This window comes from Lytechinus pictus, chromosome 7, assembly GCF_037042905.1.
Source record: "Lytechinus pictus isolate F3 Inbred chromosome 7, Lp3.0, whole genome shotgun sequence".
In the NCBI taxonomy this organism is placed as follows: domain Eukaryota; kingdom Metazoa; phylum Echinodermata; class Echinoidea; order Temnopleuroida; family Toxopneustidae; genus Lytechinus; species Lytechinus pictus.
The window spans coordinates 1,989,530-2,007,944 of NC_087251.1; the positions used below are offsets into that span (position 1 = coordinate 1,989,530).

At 34.7% G+C, this 18,415-nt stretch overlaps 1 protein-coding gene across 1 annotated transcript in view; it reads right to left on the reverse strand.

Moving 5' to 3' along the window:
• The window catches only part of LOC135154678 (uncharacterized), a 27,961-nt gene extending 13,887 nt beyond the window's left edge, over nucleotides 1-14,074 (reverse strand). The window contains exons 1-5 of the mRNA XM_064101592.1: nucleotides 13,499-14,074; nucleotides 6,171-6,357; nucleotides 5,439-5,589; nucleotides 4,627-4,823; nucleotides 1,609-1,707 (exon numbers count right to left, since the gene is read on the reverse strand). Coding sequence (XP_063957662.1) covers nucleotides 1,609-1,707; nucleotides 4,627-4,823; nucleotides 5,439-5,589; nucleotides 6,171-6,357; nucleotides 13,499-13,949 — 1,085 coding nt within the window. The 5' untranslated portion in view covers nucleotides 13,950-14,074. The remainder of the gene's footprint in view (nucleotides 1-1,608; nucleotides 1,708-4,626; nucleotides 4,824-5,438; nucleotides 5,590-6,170; nucleotides 6,358-13,498) is intronic.
• Nucleotides 14,075-18,415: the final 4,341 nt, after the last annotated feature.

An 18,415-nucleotide genomic window follows, 5' to 3' on the forward strand; every position in this document is an offset into this window, starting at 1 on the left:
AAATCAACATTATGACACACAATTTTATGTACCACATTTTTTAAAGAGAGGAATATAATAAAGGGTTTTACTGCTTTAACCCTATTTCCACTGGGCTATTTCAAAGTAGATTTTTATTGGGGGGGGGGGGTCAATTTGACCCCTCCCCTTGAGATCTCGGTCACGGAAGGTCCAATCGGCGCGAAAATTTGCACACACGTCAAGACACGTGTAAGGAACGTCGCTGCATAATTTTTTTTCACGCCAAAATTCTAAATTTCATTGATTATTATAATTTATGCAAATGAGATGCATCAAATTCCACAAAATTCATAAATCTATCAATATTTCTTTCAAAAATTATAATTGAAAGACAATTTATTACAGAAACTATCCCAGAAGCATTGTCAACAAGGGAATACTGTAAAGTATGCAAATTTCAAAAAATGTCTTTGTATTGTATTAATTGTTTTGCAAATTCCTTATTTATTATATTGCTTTTATTTCTTATGTATTTATATGTTTTAAATATTTGTATTGTTATCTAATTTAAAATCAATTGATGCCAAGCCACATAACATCTTGTAAATGGCCTAGAAGATTGAAAAAAAGCTGTGTTTAAGAGCAATTTATCAAATGCTGTTTTGCACACAAACGTATGAAAATGCAAGTTTTGTCAAATTTTGGGCGGACATGCGCCTACGAAATGTCACGTGACCTACCTTGCGACCGGTGGTCGGATTTTCGCAAAATTTGTTTCAAAAGACGCACGATACCTTTACCAGAATAAGTCACCAGCGGCGGTTGACCCCCCCCCCCCCCCCTCCCAGTGGAAATAGGGTTAAGTGGTATTTCTCATACATGAAAGTCCACTGGTGACATACAGTGCATCCCCTAAAAACAAAACTGGGATTCCTGGACAAAATGCCCTATCCTAAATGGATGACAAGCTCTGCTTCCCTGCTTTCATATAATTTACAACTTATCATTCCCGCATGAATTAATTAAAAGAAAGGAAATATTTACACATAATACAAATTTTATTTGCACATTCGAAGTTCAACTTAACTAAGTTTTAAGAGATATTCTGAATTATCTTAATTAAGTTTTTGTCAAATCAAGTCAATGTGCCTCAAAAAACACTGCTACTCAAATATGCAGTTTCCGTTGAGTTTGCTTATTTTAACTGTTGTAAATGGTATCATAACTATTATATTGTACAATAGTACTGGATAGTGACTAAACTTCGTTATGGAAGTTGAAATGAAAATGGGACACCGACATATAACATGTATTTAGAATAGTTAAGGTGAATATTTTACATAAGTACAGGACTAATCAGACAAATGAGTGCTAAAGTTCTCAAATATCTTTACTAGTCCCGGAGAAAGAAGCCATTAAAATTAAAAATATTCTTAATTTTTAACCTTTCAGCCAAATGATAGCAATCATGGAAATTTGCAACTGGGGTTACAGGCATTTTACTAACAAATTCATTGACCTATGACATACTTTGATTTATTTTTTGCCCCTATTGTTGACCCTTTGATCCTCTTTTTATAAATACTTTGATACGTTACGTAAAGCTGCAATTATGAATCAAATGTGCTTATACCATTGTAAACTTACAAGTTGATAGGTTTGTAATTTCCGACAAGCAGTGGTGACTGATCTTCTGTTGCTTGTTCATCCTCGATATCGTCACACTCAAGAAGATTGATGTATTCTCTGTAGAGGTAAATTAAAAAAAATGAATTGATTTAATATTAATTGATTTAACAGCATTCACCTTTAAGATTACAGTTCACTGACAATTAATAGAAAAGACAACTATTCATGGCCACTACTTCACCTTTATTTAAAAAACTTAATACATGTCTCCACATCCTCTGAATTATAAAAACCATATAAGGATGGGGGAGGATGTAATCCACTCCCCCCACCCCTCAACTTTTTATGTGACAATTTTTTAGGAAAAGAATTACTTTTTTTCTTTCAAGTCTTGTGCAACTTTTCATTACATGAAGTAGCAATTACCAGAATACAAAATAAATTTTGTTTTCATCATCAGTTATCTCATAACCCGATCATGCAAGATGTGTCACATAACAAACATCCCAGCGACCTTATTGACCTCAAAGCCTTGAGGCTTCACGCACTGCCATTCCTTATGCAACTGTTTTGGGCAAAAATGGCTGTCAATCACTGTGATGAATGTAGAGAAATACTATTTTTGATGATCATATCTTTGTTATTTTCCAAAATATTTTGGCGTTTGAAGTTTTTTTTTTTATATGATCGTGATAATAAAACACACGACTTTCAAAATTTCTGAATAAGTTATCAAGTTCAAAAAGTCCACACAAAAAAAAAGAAAGAAAAAAGAAACCAAGTTACCCAAGAAACCCAGCCTAAACTCAGGCAGAGCTCAAGCGAGGACAAAGACGCAATGTTGACACTTGACACTACTTTTAAACAAGTGGAATGCCTCTGGCCGTCTCACCTGCATCACGCGATTCAATATAGCAGCAGTGCTGATTTTGAAAACTACTATAACTCGCACAAGATGTTCAGTGATACTTGGTTACTCTTATTTCCACGTTTTATGAACTAGACCAATACACTTATAGAGATATGATGGCAATTCAACAAATACCCCCAACGTGGCCAAAGTTCTTTGACCTTACATGACCTTTGACCTTGATCATGTGACCTGAAACTCGCACAGGATGTTCAGTGATACTTGATTACTATTATGTCCAAGTTTTATGAACTAGACCAACACACTTTCAAATTTATGGCTGTAATTCAACAAATACCCCAATTTGGCCAAAGTTCATTGACCCTAAATGACCTTTGACCTTGATCATGTGACCTGAAACTTGCACAGGATGTTCAGTAATACTTGATTACTATTATGTCCAAGTTTCATGAATCAGATCCATAAACTTTCAAAGTTATGATGGTAATTCAACAGATACCCCCAATTCGGCCAAAGTTCATTGACCCTAAATGACCTTTGACCTTGGTCATGTGATGTGAAACTCATGCAGGATGTTCAGTGATACTTGATTAACCTTATGTATAAGTTTCATGAACTAGGTCCATATATTTTCTAAGTTATGATGACATTTCAAAAACTTAACCTTAGGTTAAGATTTTGATGTTGATTCCCCCAACATGGTCTAAGTTCATTGACCCTAAATGACCTTTGACCTTGGTCATGTGACATGAAACTCAGGCAGGATGTTCAGTAATACTTGATTAACCTTATGGCCAAGTTTCATGAACTAGGTCCATATACTTTCTAAGTTATGCTGTCATTTCAAAAACTTAACCTCAGGTTAAGATTTGGTGTTGACGCCGCCGCCGCCGTCGCCGTCGGAAAAGCGGCGCCTATAGTCTCACTCTGCTATGCAGGTGAGACAAAAATTAAGACAAACCCTCCCAGAATTACGAAACATAGCATAATTGGACGTTGGCTCAAAATTTAAGTATTTTCAGGATTTGTGTACAAAACCTTTGGAAAATTACTTTAAAGCTGAAATGCCATTTTGAGCTATAAACTGGTGTTATTTGCTTTGGTTATGGTTCATATTAAAGAGCAAGTCCATCCCAGCAAAAAGTTGATTTGAATAAAAAGAGAAAAATCAAACGAGAATAACGCTGAAAATTTAATCAAAATCGGATGTAAAATAAGAAAGTTATGACATTTTAAAGTTTCGTTTATTTTTCACAAAACAGTGATATGCACAACTCAGTGACATGCAAATGAGACAGTCGATGATGTCCCTCACTCACTATTTCTTTTGTTTTTTATTGTTTGAATTATACAATATTTCATTTTTTACAGATCTGACAATAAGGATCAACTTGACTGAACCATATAATATCAAACAATGCTAATTCCACATGTTCAGGGAGGAATTAATCTTTGTGTCACTTGACAATGGGGAGATATTTAGAATATTTCATATTTCACATAATAAAATACAAAAGAAATAGTGAGTGGATGATTTCATCAGTTTCCTCATTTGCATACCGACCAGGATGTGCATATAACTATTTTGTGAAATTAAGCGAAACTTTGAAATGTCATAACTTTCTTATTTTACATCCAATTTTGATGAAATTTTCAGTGTTATGTTTGCTGGATTTTTCTTTTGTTATTCAAGTCAACTTTTTGCTGGGGTGGACTTGTCCTTTAATGTAATACCTACAACTTCATTAAACAGCTTTATCTTCCATACAAATATAGTAACAAGAGGGCAATACAATATCAAAGAATAAATATCTATAATCTGAAAAATGTAAAGAAATCTCATTCAAGATGGTAAGGGCTTGTAAGCAAGGACTAACAGTATTTGATTTTATTTGAAGTACTAGTACCATATGTTTCATCCAGTCTCGGATATTGGGTAAATGATGATCTGGAGGATTTCAAAAAGAAAAAAGAAAAGAATTGATGGAGCTCTACCGAGTACCCATGGTAAGAAGCTTACGTACATTTATATGTGATTTTTTTTTTTTTGGGGGGGGGGGAGGCAAACAAAGAGGCTATCAATGTTGCATCACTGATCCTTCAATTGTTGTTTGTAATAATTTGTCTGAATTACATAAGCCTTTAAAATATTTTTAATATCTTACTGGTAAGTTCTGGATGTATATGATGCATTGTTTCCAGAAAGAGGTGCAGAAACCAGAGTAGATGAAGGGGCAGAAACCCGAGTAGATGAAGGGGCAGAAACCCGAGTAGATGAAGGGGCAGAAACCCGAGTAGATGAAGGAGCAGTGGAAGATGTAGTATCTAGAAAAACGTCTGGTAGTTCCTCATCACTCGATTCCTGGTGTTGGAACAAATGGAGCATTATACAATGAGCACACATGAAAAAACAAAACTACAAGGTGGTTGTAACGGCTCACATGAGGATGCCAATTTTGTCTTTTTAATTGTAAAAAAATGGAACTGTTTCTAAATTCAGCTCGATAAACGATTGAGACATGTGCCCAAATTGAACTAGGTCCATATACTTTCTAAGTTATGCTGTCATTACAAAAACTTAACCTCAGGTTAAGATTTGGTGTTGACGCCGCCGCCGCCGTCGGAAAAGCGGCGCCTATAGTCTCACTCTGCTATGCAGGTGAGACAAAAAACAACCAAAGTTGACTTATTCTGACAGCGTCAGACTCTGAAAATTGAAATCCATATTGTGCATGTTTATTCATATTACCTAAACACAGATTCTAATATATTGTCAAATAGTGATAAGCTGTGGGAGAAAGTGTCAAAAGTTCCAGCAAACCCCATGCGCCAACTATAACCCTGCTTCCCCTATTATTGTAATTTTTTGGATAATATTGATATTGACCGGTGTATATATTTGATACATAAATTAAGTCTACTGCTATTGCCAATTTATAGTTATATATATGCGAAAACATACATGTGTAATACATACCATCGGAACAGATCTAACAATGGGAGCTGTAGCTCGTACGTACAGGTCCCCCTGACCAGCCAGGTGCCGAATGGCAGCACCATTCCATGTGTGACTCTGTCTGGTGTGGGGCACCGTCACTTTACGTGATAATACCTTCACATATTCAAATCTGATAAAGAAAATTGGGATATAAAAATACATGTGTCCTTTATCCAAATAATAATTACAATAATAGTAACATCCAGTCCATTTCAGTCCAGGTGTAGTCACTGGTTCTCATTTCTCAGTGTTCACAATCTTCATTGGCAGTGAAACCAGGCTTTTTTTGTTTTGTTTGTTTGTTGTTATATTTTGGGGGTGGTCGGTTGTTGGTTGTTGTACTCGCTACGATGAGCTACATCTGGCCCCTCCCCTTAAAAATGTTCCACTGTTGCAGTCATTATTTTTATAAATCACTTAATCACTTTGTTTATCTTGAGCTTCTCCTTTCGTGCTAAAATTTTTCAAGTATAGTTGGGTCATTTTGGGAACTTCTGTGAATGTGAAGAGCAAATCTCACATTTTTTTTATGGATTTCCAAGGCATTACCAGTGCAGTTAGGTTTGATGTTCATTGATTACAACTTAAGAAAAATATTTAGGAAATAACAGAATCTTGAACTGAAATGAGAGATGGTTGACAAAACACAAAACTGACATTGCACCACTAGGACAGAGGCATGGAAAAATAGAAACATCCTGGATAATGTACCTTGGCCTGGGCAGGTCTTGAAGCTCATCGGCGAACAGCTCCTCGATTATGGACTCTACCTCGCGCTCGTCCATGCCCTTGTAAAAGGACACGGAGGAGCTCACACGGCCGGCTTCTGTTTGGCGAAGTTTGGTTTCGACCGTGTCGTCCTTGTAATCTAGGAGGATCACATCTTTCAAGAAGGATCCTATTTGCATACCAAAGATATAACACATTAATTTTACAAATTTCTGGAAATTCTATGAAAGAAAATGAACACCCGTCCCTACAAACTGTTGTCCTTATTAAAAGTGTATACATTTTATGAATACATGTACAAGAAAAATGTATACAAGAACATTCTATCAATACCTGTGATGTTAATTAAAGTCTCTTCACATCAATTTTAATCACTGCCTTCAAGACTTCAGTTTGAGACATAATACAGGTATACAGGTATGAGGATACAGTAAACAGCGTGACCGCATATACTGAGCAACAATGTCAAACAGAAATATATTGTGCGATTGATCAGGCAGCATTGGAAATATCTGCATGGGTAAAAACTACACTAGTTTAACACTAATTCAAAATTAAAGTTTTAAAAGTGTACCATACCGTTTAAAAGTGTACATCCATGCTGTACAAAAGTGCAGGTATATTATCATGTGTGGGCTTATAATTATAGCTCCGAAATGGGAAAGTCACACATGTGGCAGTTGAGCTACTTTTTTCATAAACTGAGACCCTAGAACTACATGTACATATTTTTTAGGCTTGTTAAAGATACAGGGTATGCTAGATATATAATTATATACACACATTATATGTAGATCTAGAACTCCAAGAAGTTTTGTAAAAGAAAAAAGAAGTTTTTGGTCTACAGAAATTTTTGCAAGATGAAATGACTGAAGGGGAAGGCTCCAGAATGTGTAGCCTACAAGTAAGTCCAGAAGTGGAGAGTAACAAAGCTGAATGATTGGATTTTAAAGGAAACAGTCCAAACCTTTGGCCCACTAGTGAAAAATAAACAAAAGAGAAAATTTCCTTTAAAAAAAAGGGGGGGGGGACAGCAATGCAAAACATCTCAAGAATGGAGACTCTTACTCTTAGCACCCCTGCAATGAAAGTGGTATGTATACAATGTATGCACTTGCTCCCATTACAGTGCAAAATTGGCAGTAACTTATACTTGTGTACAGTATCTCTATACGCAGAGGGTGAAACACCTTAGTATTTTCAGATTTGGAAGTTAAATTTATTTTTCTTAGCTTCAATTTTAGTCACAAAGTCATGCAAGTACTACTAATTATATTTTTAACGCAACTATAATTTAGTTCTTGGGATGAATTATTGCATTCACAAACAGAAAAAGATAAATTTTGGCACAAAGCTACTTGTCAACAGACAATTCCTGTACCACTGCAAGGTATGGTAATGGGCCCAGGCGTGACTCTTAGGACACAAACAGCTGGGTGAAACTGCGTCCAAAAACATTTTTTAGCTTTAAACAAGTGGAACACCTCTGGCAGTCTCGCCTACATTACGCAATTCAATATAGCAGAAGTGCTGACTTTGATGGTCAAAGTTCGTTAACCCTAAATGATCTTTGATGTTGACCATGTGACCCGCAACTCATGCAAAATTATCAGCAATACTTGAATAAACTTTTGTCCAAGTTTCATGAAATAGGCCCTTATACTTTTAAAGTTATGACATTAAAAAAACAACTTGACTGTGGTCTAAGTTCACCATCGCTAGATGACCTTTGACCTAGATCATATGACCAGGAAACTCATACAGGATGATCAGTGGGATTTTCTATCAATTATAAACTTTCCATCTGACAAATATATGGGAAATACTGATAGAAATTTCAAAATTTTATCAAGATGGTTGTCATTTCAGACACCATCTTTAATTATATATACAATGAAGAATGAACAATCTTCAAACCAAGTTTTATTTTAGTTGAAGCATTAGGTACAAAGTTGTGAACCATAATAGAAAATTGCAGGTGACCTTCTTATTTGGCAAAAGGTGAAAGTCTGTATAGACCATCTTCACTCCAAGTTTGATTTTATAAATAGAAGCATTAGATACATAGAACTATTCATTTTTTATAGGCATTGTAGACAACATATGACACTTTGATCCCTTCATTTTTAGTCTCACTCTGATCACAAAAGTTGGCTTAACAAGAAGTAGTATAATTGAGAAGTTTGTAGCCCCAGAACTCACATAGATGTTGAGCAGCAAATGCATCTCTTTTCAATATTTGCTGATAAAGAGAATAAACATATATAACCTAAGTTCTTTAATTTTAACAGAAATGCATAAAATCATCTTTTATGACACCAAATTTGGCTAACCTTAAATTTGACACCCTACTATTACAGGCTCTAGTATACTTTCGCACCGCACCGGGTGCCTAATGACAAAATCAAATTTGATAACATAAATTAAACTAAAACTCAACAATAATAACCTGTTTCAAGGCCCTTCAAGTTGTTGTTCCTCTTGGTCTTCAAAAATGAAGAAATTAAGTAACTGTTACAATCCTATTTGTTCATGCATAATTCTTTTGTTGTACGATTACTGGTAAATGAAGTCAGCAGTTAATGGAAATGTAATCCTACAGCACTGGCAGCGATTTCTACTTCGTTTTATTCAAGAGGGAGACAAACAGAAACCTGTTTTTACTCCCCCCAAACCCCTCCCAATAATAGACAAAACAAGTGGAACCCTCTGGCAGTCTCGCCTGCATTACACAATTCAAAATAGCAGCAGTGCTGACTTTGATGGTTAATGTTCGTTCATTTACCCTAAATGACCGTTAAACTTGTTCATGTGACCTGACACTGATTCAAGATAATCAGCAATACTTGTTTAACCTTTTGTTCAAGTATCATGAAAAAGGCCTTTATACTTTAAGTTTTTAAGTTATGACATCATATGACATTTCAAAAAACAAAAAAAAATTAACCACAGTCCAAGTTCATTGACCCTAAATGACCTTTGACCTTCATCAAGTGATCTGGAAACTCATGCAGGATGATCAGTGATAGTTGGTTACCCTTATGTCCAAGTTTCAAGAACTAGGTCCACATACTTCCTAAGTTATCATGACATTTCAAAAACTTAACCTTGGTTAAGATTTCATTGTTGACGCCGCCGTCTAACTCTGCTATGCAGGCGAGACCAAAAACTAAGACTTATGACGTATCACCAAAATGAAACTACCGGTAAATTTGTGTACAAAGTTGGTCCTAACATGGCGTTGATACAAAGCCTTCAAGAAATGTGGCCTACAGAGCTCACACAAGACATCCACCAAAATATGACCTTTCACACTTTAAAAGATGGAACACTGAGGGCAGCACCATCAAAACTATAGGCTGCTAGATTTTCCCATAATACATCTCCATTTACCGTGGTGATAAGTAGAAATTATTTGTCATGAAGTTATTCATTGGATCCAGCCCTGATATATGTTTTAATGTTATTTACAAATTGGCTTTAAAATCCTTTAATTCCAGTTCTTTTAAAAAGTTAAATAAACCACCATGCTTTCTTCAGTAGATGTAGAACTAACATTTCATGACAGTGCTTTGACATGCAGGACAAGTGAATAGCTAAGACTTGACACATTTGTCTTGGTGATACAGTGAAACCCATCTGTAAAGACCACCCAGGGGAGACAGAAAAGTGGTCATAAAATAGACTTGACAAATTAACATACCCGTTTTGATACCCTAAACGCGCCACACGCATTATCATGAAAAAAGGTTTTAACACGCCTTTTTCGTTGAGCATGTGTACAGCAATATATTTAACTGCCCCCCCCCCCCTTGTGATCTAGTCTACTACTACTACTACTACTAGGACTAGTGCTATACAGTGTACTAGTCTAGATCCCAGTTTTACTTTTGGATCGTTGACAAAAAGGAACTATCCGCTTGGGATTGTATAAGTATAAATAACGGTCAACTGAGCTGGCCTCCGAAGAACCAATGTAACTGTGTTTGTTCAATCTATGGAGTTAAAAGAAAAAGAGGGAAAAAACATCCTCAATTTCAAGACCATAAATGTATCACTGAATGTTATGTGGTTTACATAACTTCTTAAATTATCATGAACCAAATGCATATTTGACTTTATAGTCTGAATTAAATTGTTTATGAAATATCTGAAGTCTTTGCTTTTACTTTCATGATGTCATGTGTGCATTAATTACTTGACAAATAAATTGAATATTGCTGGTAAAAATAATCCTCTATGTCTGACCAGGTGTCTTCCTTTTTTAACTTGTTTCAGTTAAAGTTTTAGTTATATTTCTCAATCTGAGAAATCCAAATATCCTACTTGTGACATCATGAGTAGACAAACACCTCAAATATAACAATGGTTTTAACATTAAATCTCAAATGCCTACCGTAAACATGAACCAACTGGCATCAATTATTCATAGTCAAAAATGATTGAAGCAAGTAAAAAAATTATGCATATTTGTTGCATTTAAAATCTGCCAAAGACAAATCTAAACGTCAGAAAAAAGGCTAATATTTTCATTTTCCTATCTGTGCAGTTTGCACTTATAAAAACAAAACATTTCAATGTTTGGTGCATAATTTATCCTTTTTCAGAAATAATTCTGTTTTTCCTAAATTTGGAAATCCTTTACTTTCACAAAACCTTACTTTTGGTTGAAACAATATCTGTGATTAAAAATCAACTAATTCAAAGAGTGTATTTCGCACAAATTCTAAACCTAGATATTGAGCAAGAATACACAGGTGTTATCTTCAATATTAATATCGACTCTTGCTTATAAACTTTAATCTCACTATTTTTACTAAGCATGGGAATTTTGTTTGTTATTGTCATGCATACTCTTCATCTAACACAATGCCTGAAAATGTTAATCTCATTTTCTGTTAAAAAACAAATTACCGTACTTCTTGGGCCTATGTCTGTTTATTATTTACAGACTAGTTTAATACAAATACATTATCTTGCTTCTGTTTATCATTTTACATGTATCATAACCTTTAGTTTCATAAACTAAATGTGCAGATTCAGAATAGAAAGTGTAGCTTAAAATTTTTGGACTTTCAAGCTTTTAATCTTTTTTGTCTTTTGCCATTACCGCACTAAATAGAAAATACAAGCATTGAACCTACAGTATGTAGCCGCTTGCAAAGGGCGCTTTATACATAAGTTAAAACTTTCACTTTCCGTTCAAAATTTTCACATTTTTACATTACATAAATAGATCCTGTTTATCTCATACTTTACTCACTTTCTTGGCGGAAAGTACCAATAACTCAGAAAGTCAGAACTGAAACCTCACAGTCTCATTTGCCTGAAAAACTGCAGCGAAACAGCTAAAAACATGCCTGCTGCACATGTAGATTACTGCCTAATCTTAACAGGCCAATTTTGCGGTCAAAGTAAATTTCTATGGTATCTTCAAATTCTACCTTCTGAACTAAATCAAAAGAAATACATATATGAAAAAATACATGTTAAACGAAAAAACTATGGTGGAGGCTGGCCACCATCTATCGAAAATATAAGAATTTTCTATAAAAAGTATAATTTTGAAATCTCCAACTTAAACCTAAATGTTGTCTCATTTGCACGAATATATCCCCGTTCAACCCCCGCTGTGTCATTTTCTCACCATCAAAATGGTTCCTCCTTAACTCAGAAACAAAAACCATTGGATTTGTCATTGACATAGCAAGTAAATACAAAATAAACAAGCCTCATAAGTCATAGAACGCCGTGTTGTAAACAAAAATGCATTGATATTGAATGAAGATTTTTTGAAAGTGTGTTTCCTCCTTTTAACAATTATTAACACAGATAATTGTAATGTTTTTTGCCCTCCCTGTGGCAGTAGTCTAACACTCAATCGTTTGTTTAAACTTTAAGTTTAATTAAGCCTGCACAATTTTAGTTTGCAAACAGTGAAGTGCATATCTACTTTGCTTTCTGTGGGCAAATTTAGATTTTCGAGTGAAAGTGGACTTCCAAATACAGGGTGGATGCATCATACTCTCAATAGCTCTGTTACTTAGCCTTAGGTCTAACTTTAGTCATACAATCTACAAATTAACTAGATCTAGAACTGTAACTTGTAGATCTAGACCTAACTGTTACTGTTACTAGATAGATCTAGATCTAGGCCTAGGCTAGACGTTTTAATAAAATAATAGATCCATCATGTCTATAATTTTCAAACCATATTAAAAAAAGTAAAACTAAAACTAAAAAAAAAAGTAGATCTAGATGTAGATGTGTCTGGAGAAAAAAATATATTTTTCTTATTTCAAGAAAATATCACATTTTCTTTGTGAATTTGAAGAGAAATGACCTTCAGACTGACAGAAATGTAACATTTTTGAAAAAAATCTAATTATTGGCTGCAAAAAAGAAGAATGAAATTAGGTCAATTTTCAGCATTTCTCTGCCATAGACTGTGTAGTTAAGAAATGGACACACACAAATCCAAATTTTTAGCTTCCGAGAGCTGTTATAAATTTATTATTAATGCCAAAAACTTGTCCACAAAGAGTCCAATAGGATTTGTTATGCTCTTTCTGATGGTATGATTTTTATAAAGATTCGGAAACCAGATCACAATGAAAAATTGCGACAAAGTGAAAAAATTGTGCAAAACAGAAATTTCATTTTCCCATAGAAAACGCATGGGGAAATGGCAATCTCAACACACACAAAAATTAGGGTTTGCAATTTATCTCTAAATCCTTATTTAAAATGATCATATAAACTTGTCCTTACTGTCAAAAGAAGCCCCTGAATTTTCTCTTTCCATACATGCCAAACACAAGTTAATAATCAATTCAGATCACATTTTTCTAGTAGCCTGAACTTCCCCGAAAAAATGTGCCATATTTTCCCCATCAGCCTGTGTTATGCTGACACTTTTCAGTGTGGCTTCAGACACCGTAGTAGCTGATTATGATAGATCTAACTAGTATAAGTTACCCGGTAGATCTAGAATTAGAAAGTAGAAAGTAGATTTTCTAGAAAAGAAAGTATACCCAGTTGTTGTGTGTCCGGACAGGTTGTGTGTCCGGACGATCAATTTTAGAAAGTCATTTGGAAAAATTTACAAGCGAATTTTCATCAATGTTTAGTACAAAATGTTAGGAAATATCATAGGGAGCAAAATAGAAGATGGTTAAAACTAATGAATTCATATTTTTAGTTTAGGCCTAGGCCCTAATCCAAAGACAAAAAAGAAGGCTTCAAAAATATAAAGTGTCCGGACACCCTACCCCCATCCTATACTAGTACGGTATTAAATAAAAACTAACCCGAGATACGGCCTGTAGTTGGACAAGCACTAGATGATCTAGGCCTATGCCTACTGCTGCTGCCTCGACCTCGTCCTGGTCCAGTACTGGCTGCACTAGTACTAGCACCTCGTCCAGATAGGCCAAATAACTGGCGAAACTCCCGAAGACTAGTGTTAGTACTGTTACTAGTGTTGCTGGTAACACCAGCACGGTCGCAGACTTGACGCTGGCGTTGGCCCGGAGGCGGCAGGGCTGGCCCTGACGACGCAAATGATGATGCAGTCCCTGGGCCTGGCCTGGTGCCTGACTCCGCGGCCACAGAGCTGGCAGAGGCCACGGCCGTGGACCTTGGTGTTGTTGGTCTTGAGGTTGACGGTTGTCTCTGCCAACTGGATAGAGCTTCCGTCAGAGTTCTGACACTCTGGTGTATTACATCAAGGAGATCACTATTTGGATGAGGATGCGCCATTCTGATATACTCGACTGCGCTCGCATATATCGCATGCACACGATGTAGTCGATCGTTATCGAGTCGTACCGGTCGTACCCGCTCGATCGTACCGTACGTACAGGCGCGCCATATCGAATGAATTTTAATTGGTCGAATGATTTTTTTGTGGAATGAAATTTTGTCGAATATATTTTTGGCATCGCATGTATGGTACGCCAAATGTTTTGGTCAAATGAAATTGTGTCGAATGAAATTGTGTCAAATGAGTAGAAACTTATGTCAAATGAAAGTTTGTAGAATGATTTTTTTGTCAAATGAAATTGTGTCAAATATAATTTTGTCAAATAAAATTGTGTCGAATATAATTTTGTCAAATATTTTTTTTGTCAAATCTGTTTTTTATCAAATATATATTTTGTCGAATATATGTTTTGTTGAATATATTTTTGTCAAATATATTTTTGTCGAATATATTTTTGTCAAATATATTTTTTATCAAATATAATTTTGTTGCATATATTTTTTATCAAATATATTTTTGTCAAATATATGTTTTGTCGAATATATATTTTTTGTCGAATATATTTTGGTCAAATATATTTTGTCAAATATATTTTGTCAAATATATTTTTGTCAAATATATTTTTATCAAATATATTTTTGTCAAATATATGTTTTGTTGAATACATGTTTTGTCGAATATATTTTTGTCAAATATATTTTTTATTGAATATATTTGTTTTCAAATATATTGTTTGACAAATATATTTTTTGTCAAATAGAATTTTGCCGCGTCAAATAGTTTTTTAGTTGGTGTCGAATATAAATATTTGATTCCCTTCTAGCGTGCCTTTCAATGGACAACAACACAGATCCTCTTGGCCTACCTAATCAGTTCGTCCAAGTTCACATAGTCTAAACCCATTTCGTCTACAACCAGTTCGTCTAACATGCAATTCGTCTAATTATCACTTGGTCTAATATCCAATTCGTCTAATTCCCACTTGGCCTAATTTCCACTTCGGCTAATTTCCACTTAGTCTAATTTTCATTCCGTCTTATTGTCATATGGTCTAATGACCGTTTGGTCTAATATCAAATTGGTCTAATTACCACTTGGTTTTATAGCCAGACGGTCTAATGACCACTTGGTCTTATAGCCAAACGGTCTATTGACCGATTTGGCTCAGATTTTTTTCCGGGGGGGGGGGCATGACGCGCGTAAACTTTCTCAAAAAAATCTTGAAAGCGAGACAGCCACGTGACCAAGCCCAAATGACAAGCTTGGTCGCTTCGCTGTCTCGCTTTCAAGATTTTTTGTCAAGAGACCGGGGGGGGGGGAGCAGCTAGGACGCGCGTAAACTTTCTCCAAAAAAATCTTGAAAGCGAGACAGCGACGCGACCAAGCTCAAATGACGAGCTTGGTCGCTTCGCTTTGTCAAGATTTTTTTGAGAAAGTTTACGCGCGTCCTAGCTGCTTCCCCCCCCCCCCGTAAAAATTATGTGTAAGGCCATGATGATAATGTGATAAAAATAATGAAAATGAAAGTATACATAAATCAATGTGCCAGGCTCTTTAGATCATGGCCGTATACAGAATTTATTTCGGAGGAGGGGGGGGGGGTGGGAGCAGACGCGTAAACGTTCTCAAGTTGAAAGCGACACAGCGAAGCGACCAAGCTTGTCATTTGGGCACTTTTTGGAGTTTTAAAAGTGAAATACGAAGGCTTTCGTGCACACTTTTGGTGAATTATGTGATAATTTTCATTAGAAAAATAAGTTTTTAAAAATTTAGGGGTCATCATGCCCCCGTATTTTTTTTTGTCGTTGCGAGCATTTTGGGGCCAGGGTGAAATCGCCCCAAACGCCTCAAACAGACACTCCAAAATGTATTTGAAGTGCATTATTAGAACTGAAACTTATCTCTACACCAGGAAAAATTAACTTAACAAAAAAAGCAACAAGAAATATTTATAAAAAGTAGAAGGGCCTGAATTTCACTCATCTCAGCTCATATGCACTTGATCCACTTCCATCGAGGATTCGGGCTAAATTCCGCCCGCCACTTCCGGGGACCAACCAACGTAGTATTTCGATGAAGAGCACTCCGTCGATTCACCGGTTGTCCCTACGATGGAAAAGGTGAAATACACGCGCGCCTATGGGGATTGTGAACTGTATGAAGAATATTACAATCAGACCATATCCCTAGAAAATTGCTTCAAGAAATGTCATTATGAAGAGGAAATGGACAAAAATTTGTGAAGAAAAATCACGAAAAAGGAAATCGCATCATGAATATTCATATGGGCGGTCCCACATTTGCATGTTATAGCGAGTTTTCCATTATTTATAAATAATGGTTATTTGTATATAAATAATGATTATTTGTATATAATGGCAAACTGTAAAAATAGTTTATAAATAATGATTATTTATAAATAATGGGATATTGAAACAAAATTGTTATTTATAAATAATGAAACACGATGAATTTTCATTATTTATAAATAGTGAGGTAGATAATTTATTATTTAACAAATAATCTTTATTTATAAATAATGGAAATTCGAACATTAAATAATCATTATTTATAAATAATAAAAAACAAGTAATCATTATTTATAAATAATGAAAAACAAATAATCATTATTTATAAATAATGGAATGTCGAACTATTGTTATTTACAAATAACGAAGTATTACTTGGAATTATATATAAATAATTAGAAATGTTATTTTATATAATAGTAGTTATTTACAAATAAAATGTAAATTATATATAAATAATAGTTATTATTTAATAAATAATGATTATATAACAAATAATTGTTCTATGTAATATTGGTACATTCGGCGCCTCATACTCATCGAGTGAATTATTCTAATCAAATATAATTCTTACAATTAGGCCTATATCGATTATAATTTATCTATGATGATGAAAATCATACTCACAATAATTACATCACCGCATGCACATTAAGAGTTTCTAAGTATTGGGTGAACAATAAGTTGGGGACCTTGTAGCTTATAATGGACGAATGGCGGGGTTTTCCTCTGAATAACATTATTATGGAGAAAGAAGATATAATGTAATTGATGTGTGGATACGTATCTGGTAAACATGTTTATGCCTCTTTTATAATCATTTTTATGCATCATTACGGACGATACTTGAACTTGACGGAAAATAAGTAAAATAGTTATGCAGTTTGGGGGATTCCAAAAGCTACAAAGCCATTAGATCATGTAATTTTGTTTTGAATATTTTGTTAGTAGTCATTCATCTTATCCTCTCATTCTGTTTTGTTCTACTTCTTCGCCTCCTGCTCCTTTAAGGATAGGGGGGCAACGGGCGCGCGATCCCTAAATGTTGTCCCCAACAAAATATTTGAAAGAAATAAAAAAAAATTATGTGATAGCAAGATAAGTTTTGTTTCGATGTCGTATGTTTCTTTTCACCCTTTTCTATCTTTTCACTCCCTTTACCTCTATTTTTTCCGTTTTTTCTCCTCCTTTTACCTCTTTTCCTTCTCTTCCCCCTTCCTTTTTAATATTTCCCCTCTTCTTTCTCTTCCCCTTCTTTTCCTCTCTCCTGTCTTTTTCGTTTTCTCCCCCGTTCTCCTTTTTAGCTCATCTGGCCCGATGCCGTGGCGTGGCGTCCGTCGTCTGTCGTCCGTCCACAATTTCAAAATGCTTCTTCTTCGCCATTTCAAGTCCGATTTCAATTCTGTTTGCTTTATATGATAGCACTAGGTGGGGGATTCAAATCTTCTACACAGAATTTTGAAATTCATTAAATATGCTAATTTATGCGCATTTTTCAAAATTCACAAAAAATGCTTCTCCTTCTTTTTTTGTTGACCAATTTTGATTTTTTGCCTCCATCTGGTAGAGTTTCATGAGGTTCACCAAATTTCTACACAGAATTTTGAAATTTTGACTAGAACAATTTTTATGCTAATTTATGCGAAATTAATTTATGCATATTTTTAAAAATTCACATAAAATGCTTCTTCGTCTTTATTTGTTGACCGATTTTGATTTTTTTTTCCATCTGGTAGAGCTTTATGAGGTTCACCAAACTTCTACACAGAATTTTGAAATTTGGAGTAGAAAATTATTTATGCTAATTTATGCAAAATTCATAAGTCACAGAAAATGCCTCTTCTTTATTTGTTGACTGAATTTCAAAATGCTTCTTCTTCGTCATTTCAAGTCTGGTTTCAATTCTGTTTGCTTTATATGATAGCATTAGGTGGGGGATTCAAAACTTTTATACACAGAATTTAGAAACTCATTAAATATGCTAATTTATGCGAAATTTATTCATAAATCACAGAAAATGCCTCTTCTTCTTTATTTGTTGACCGATTTTGATTTTTTTTCTTCCATCTAGTAGAGCTGCATGAGTTTCACCAAACTGGTACACAAAATTTTGAAATTTTGTCTATAGAATTATTTATGCTAATTTATGCAAA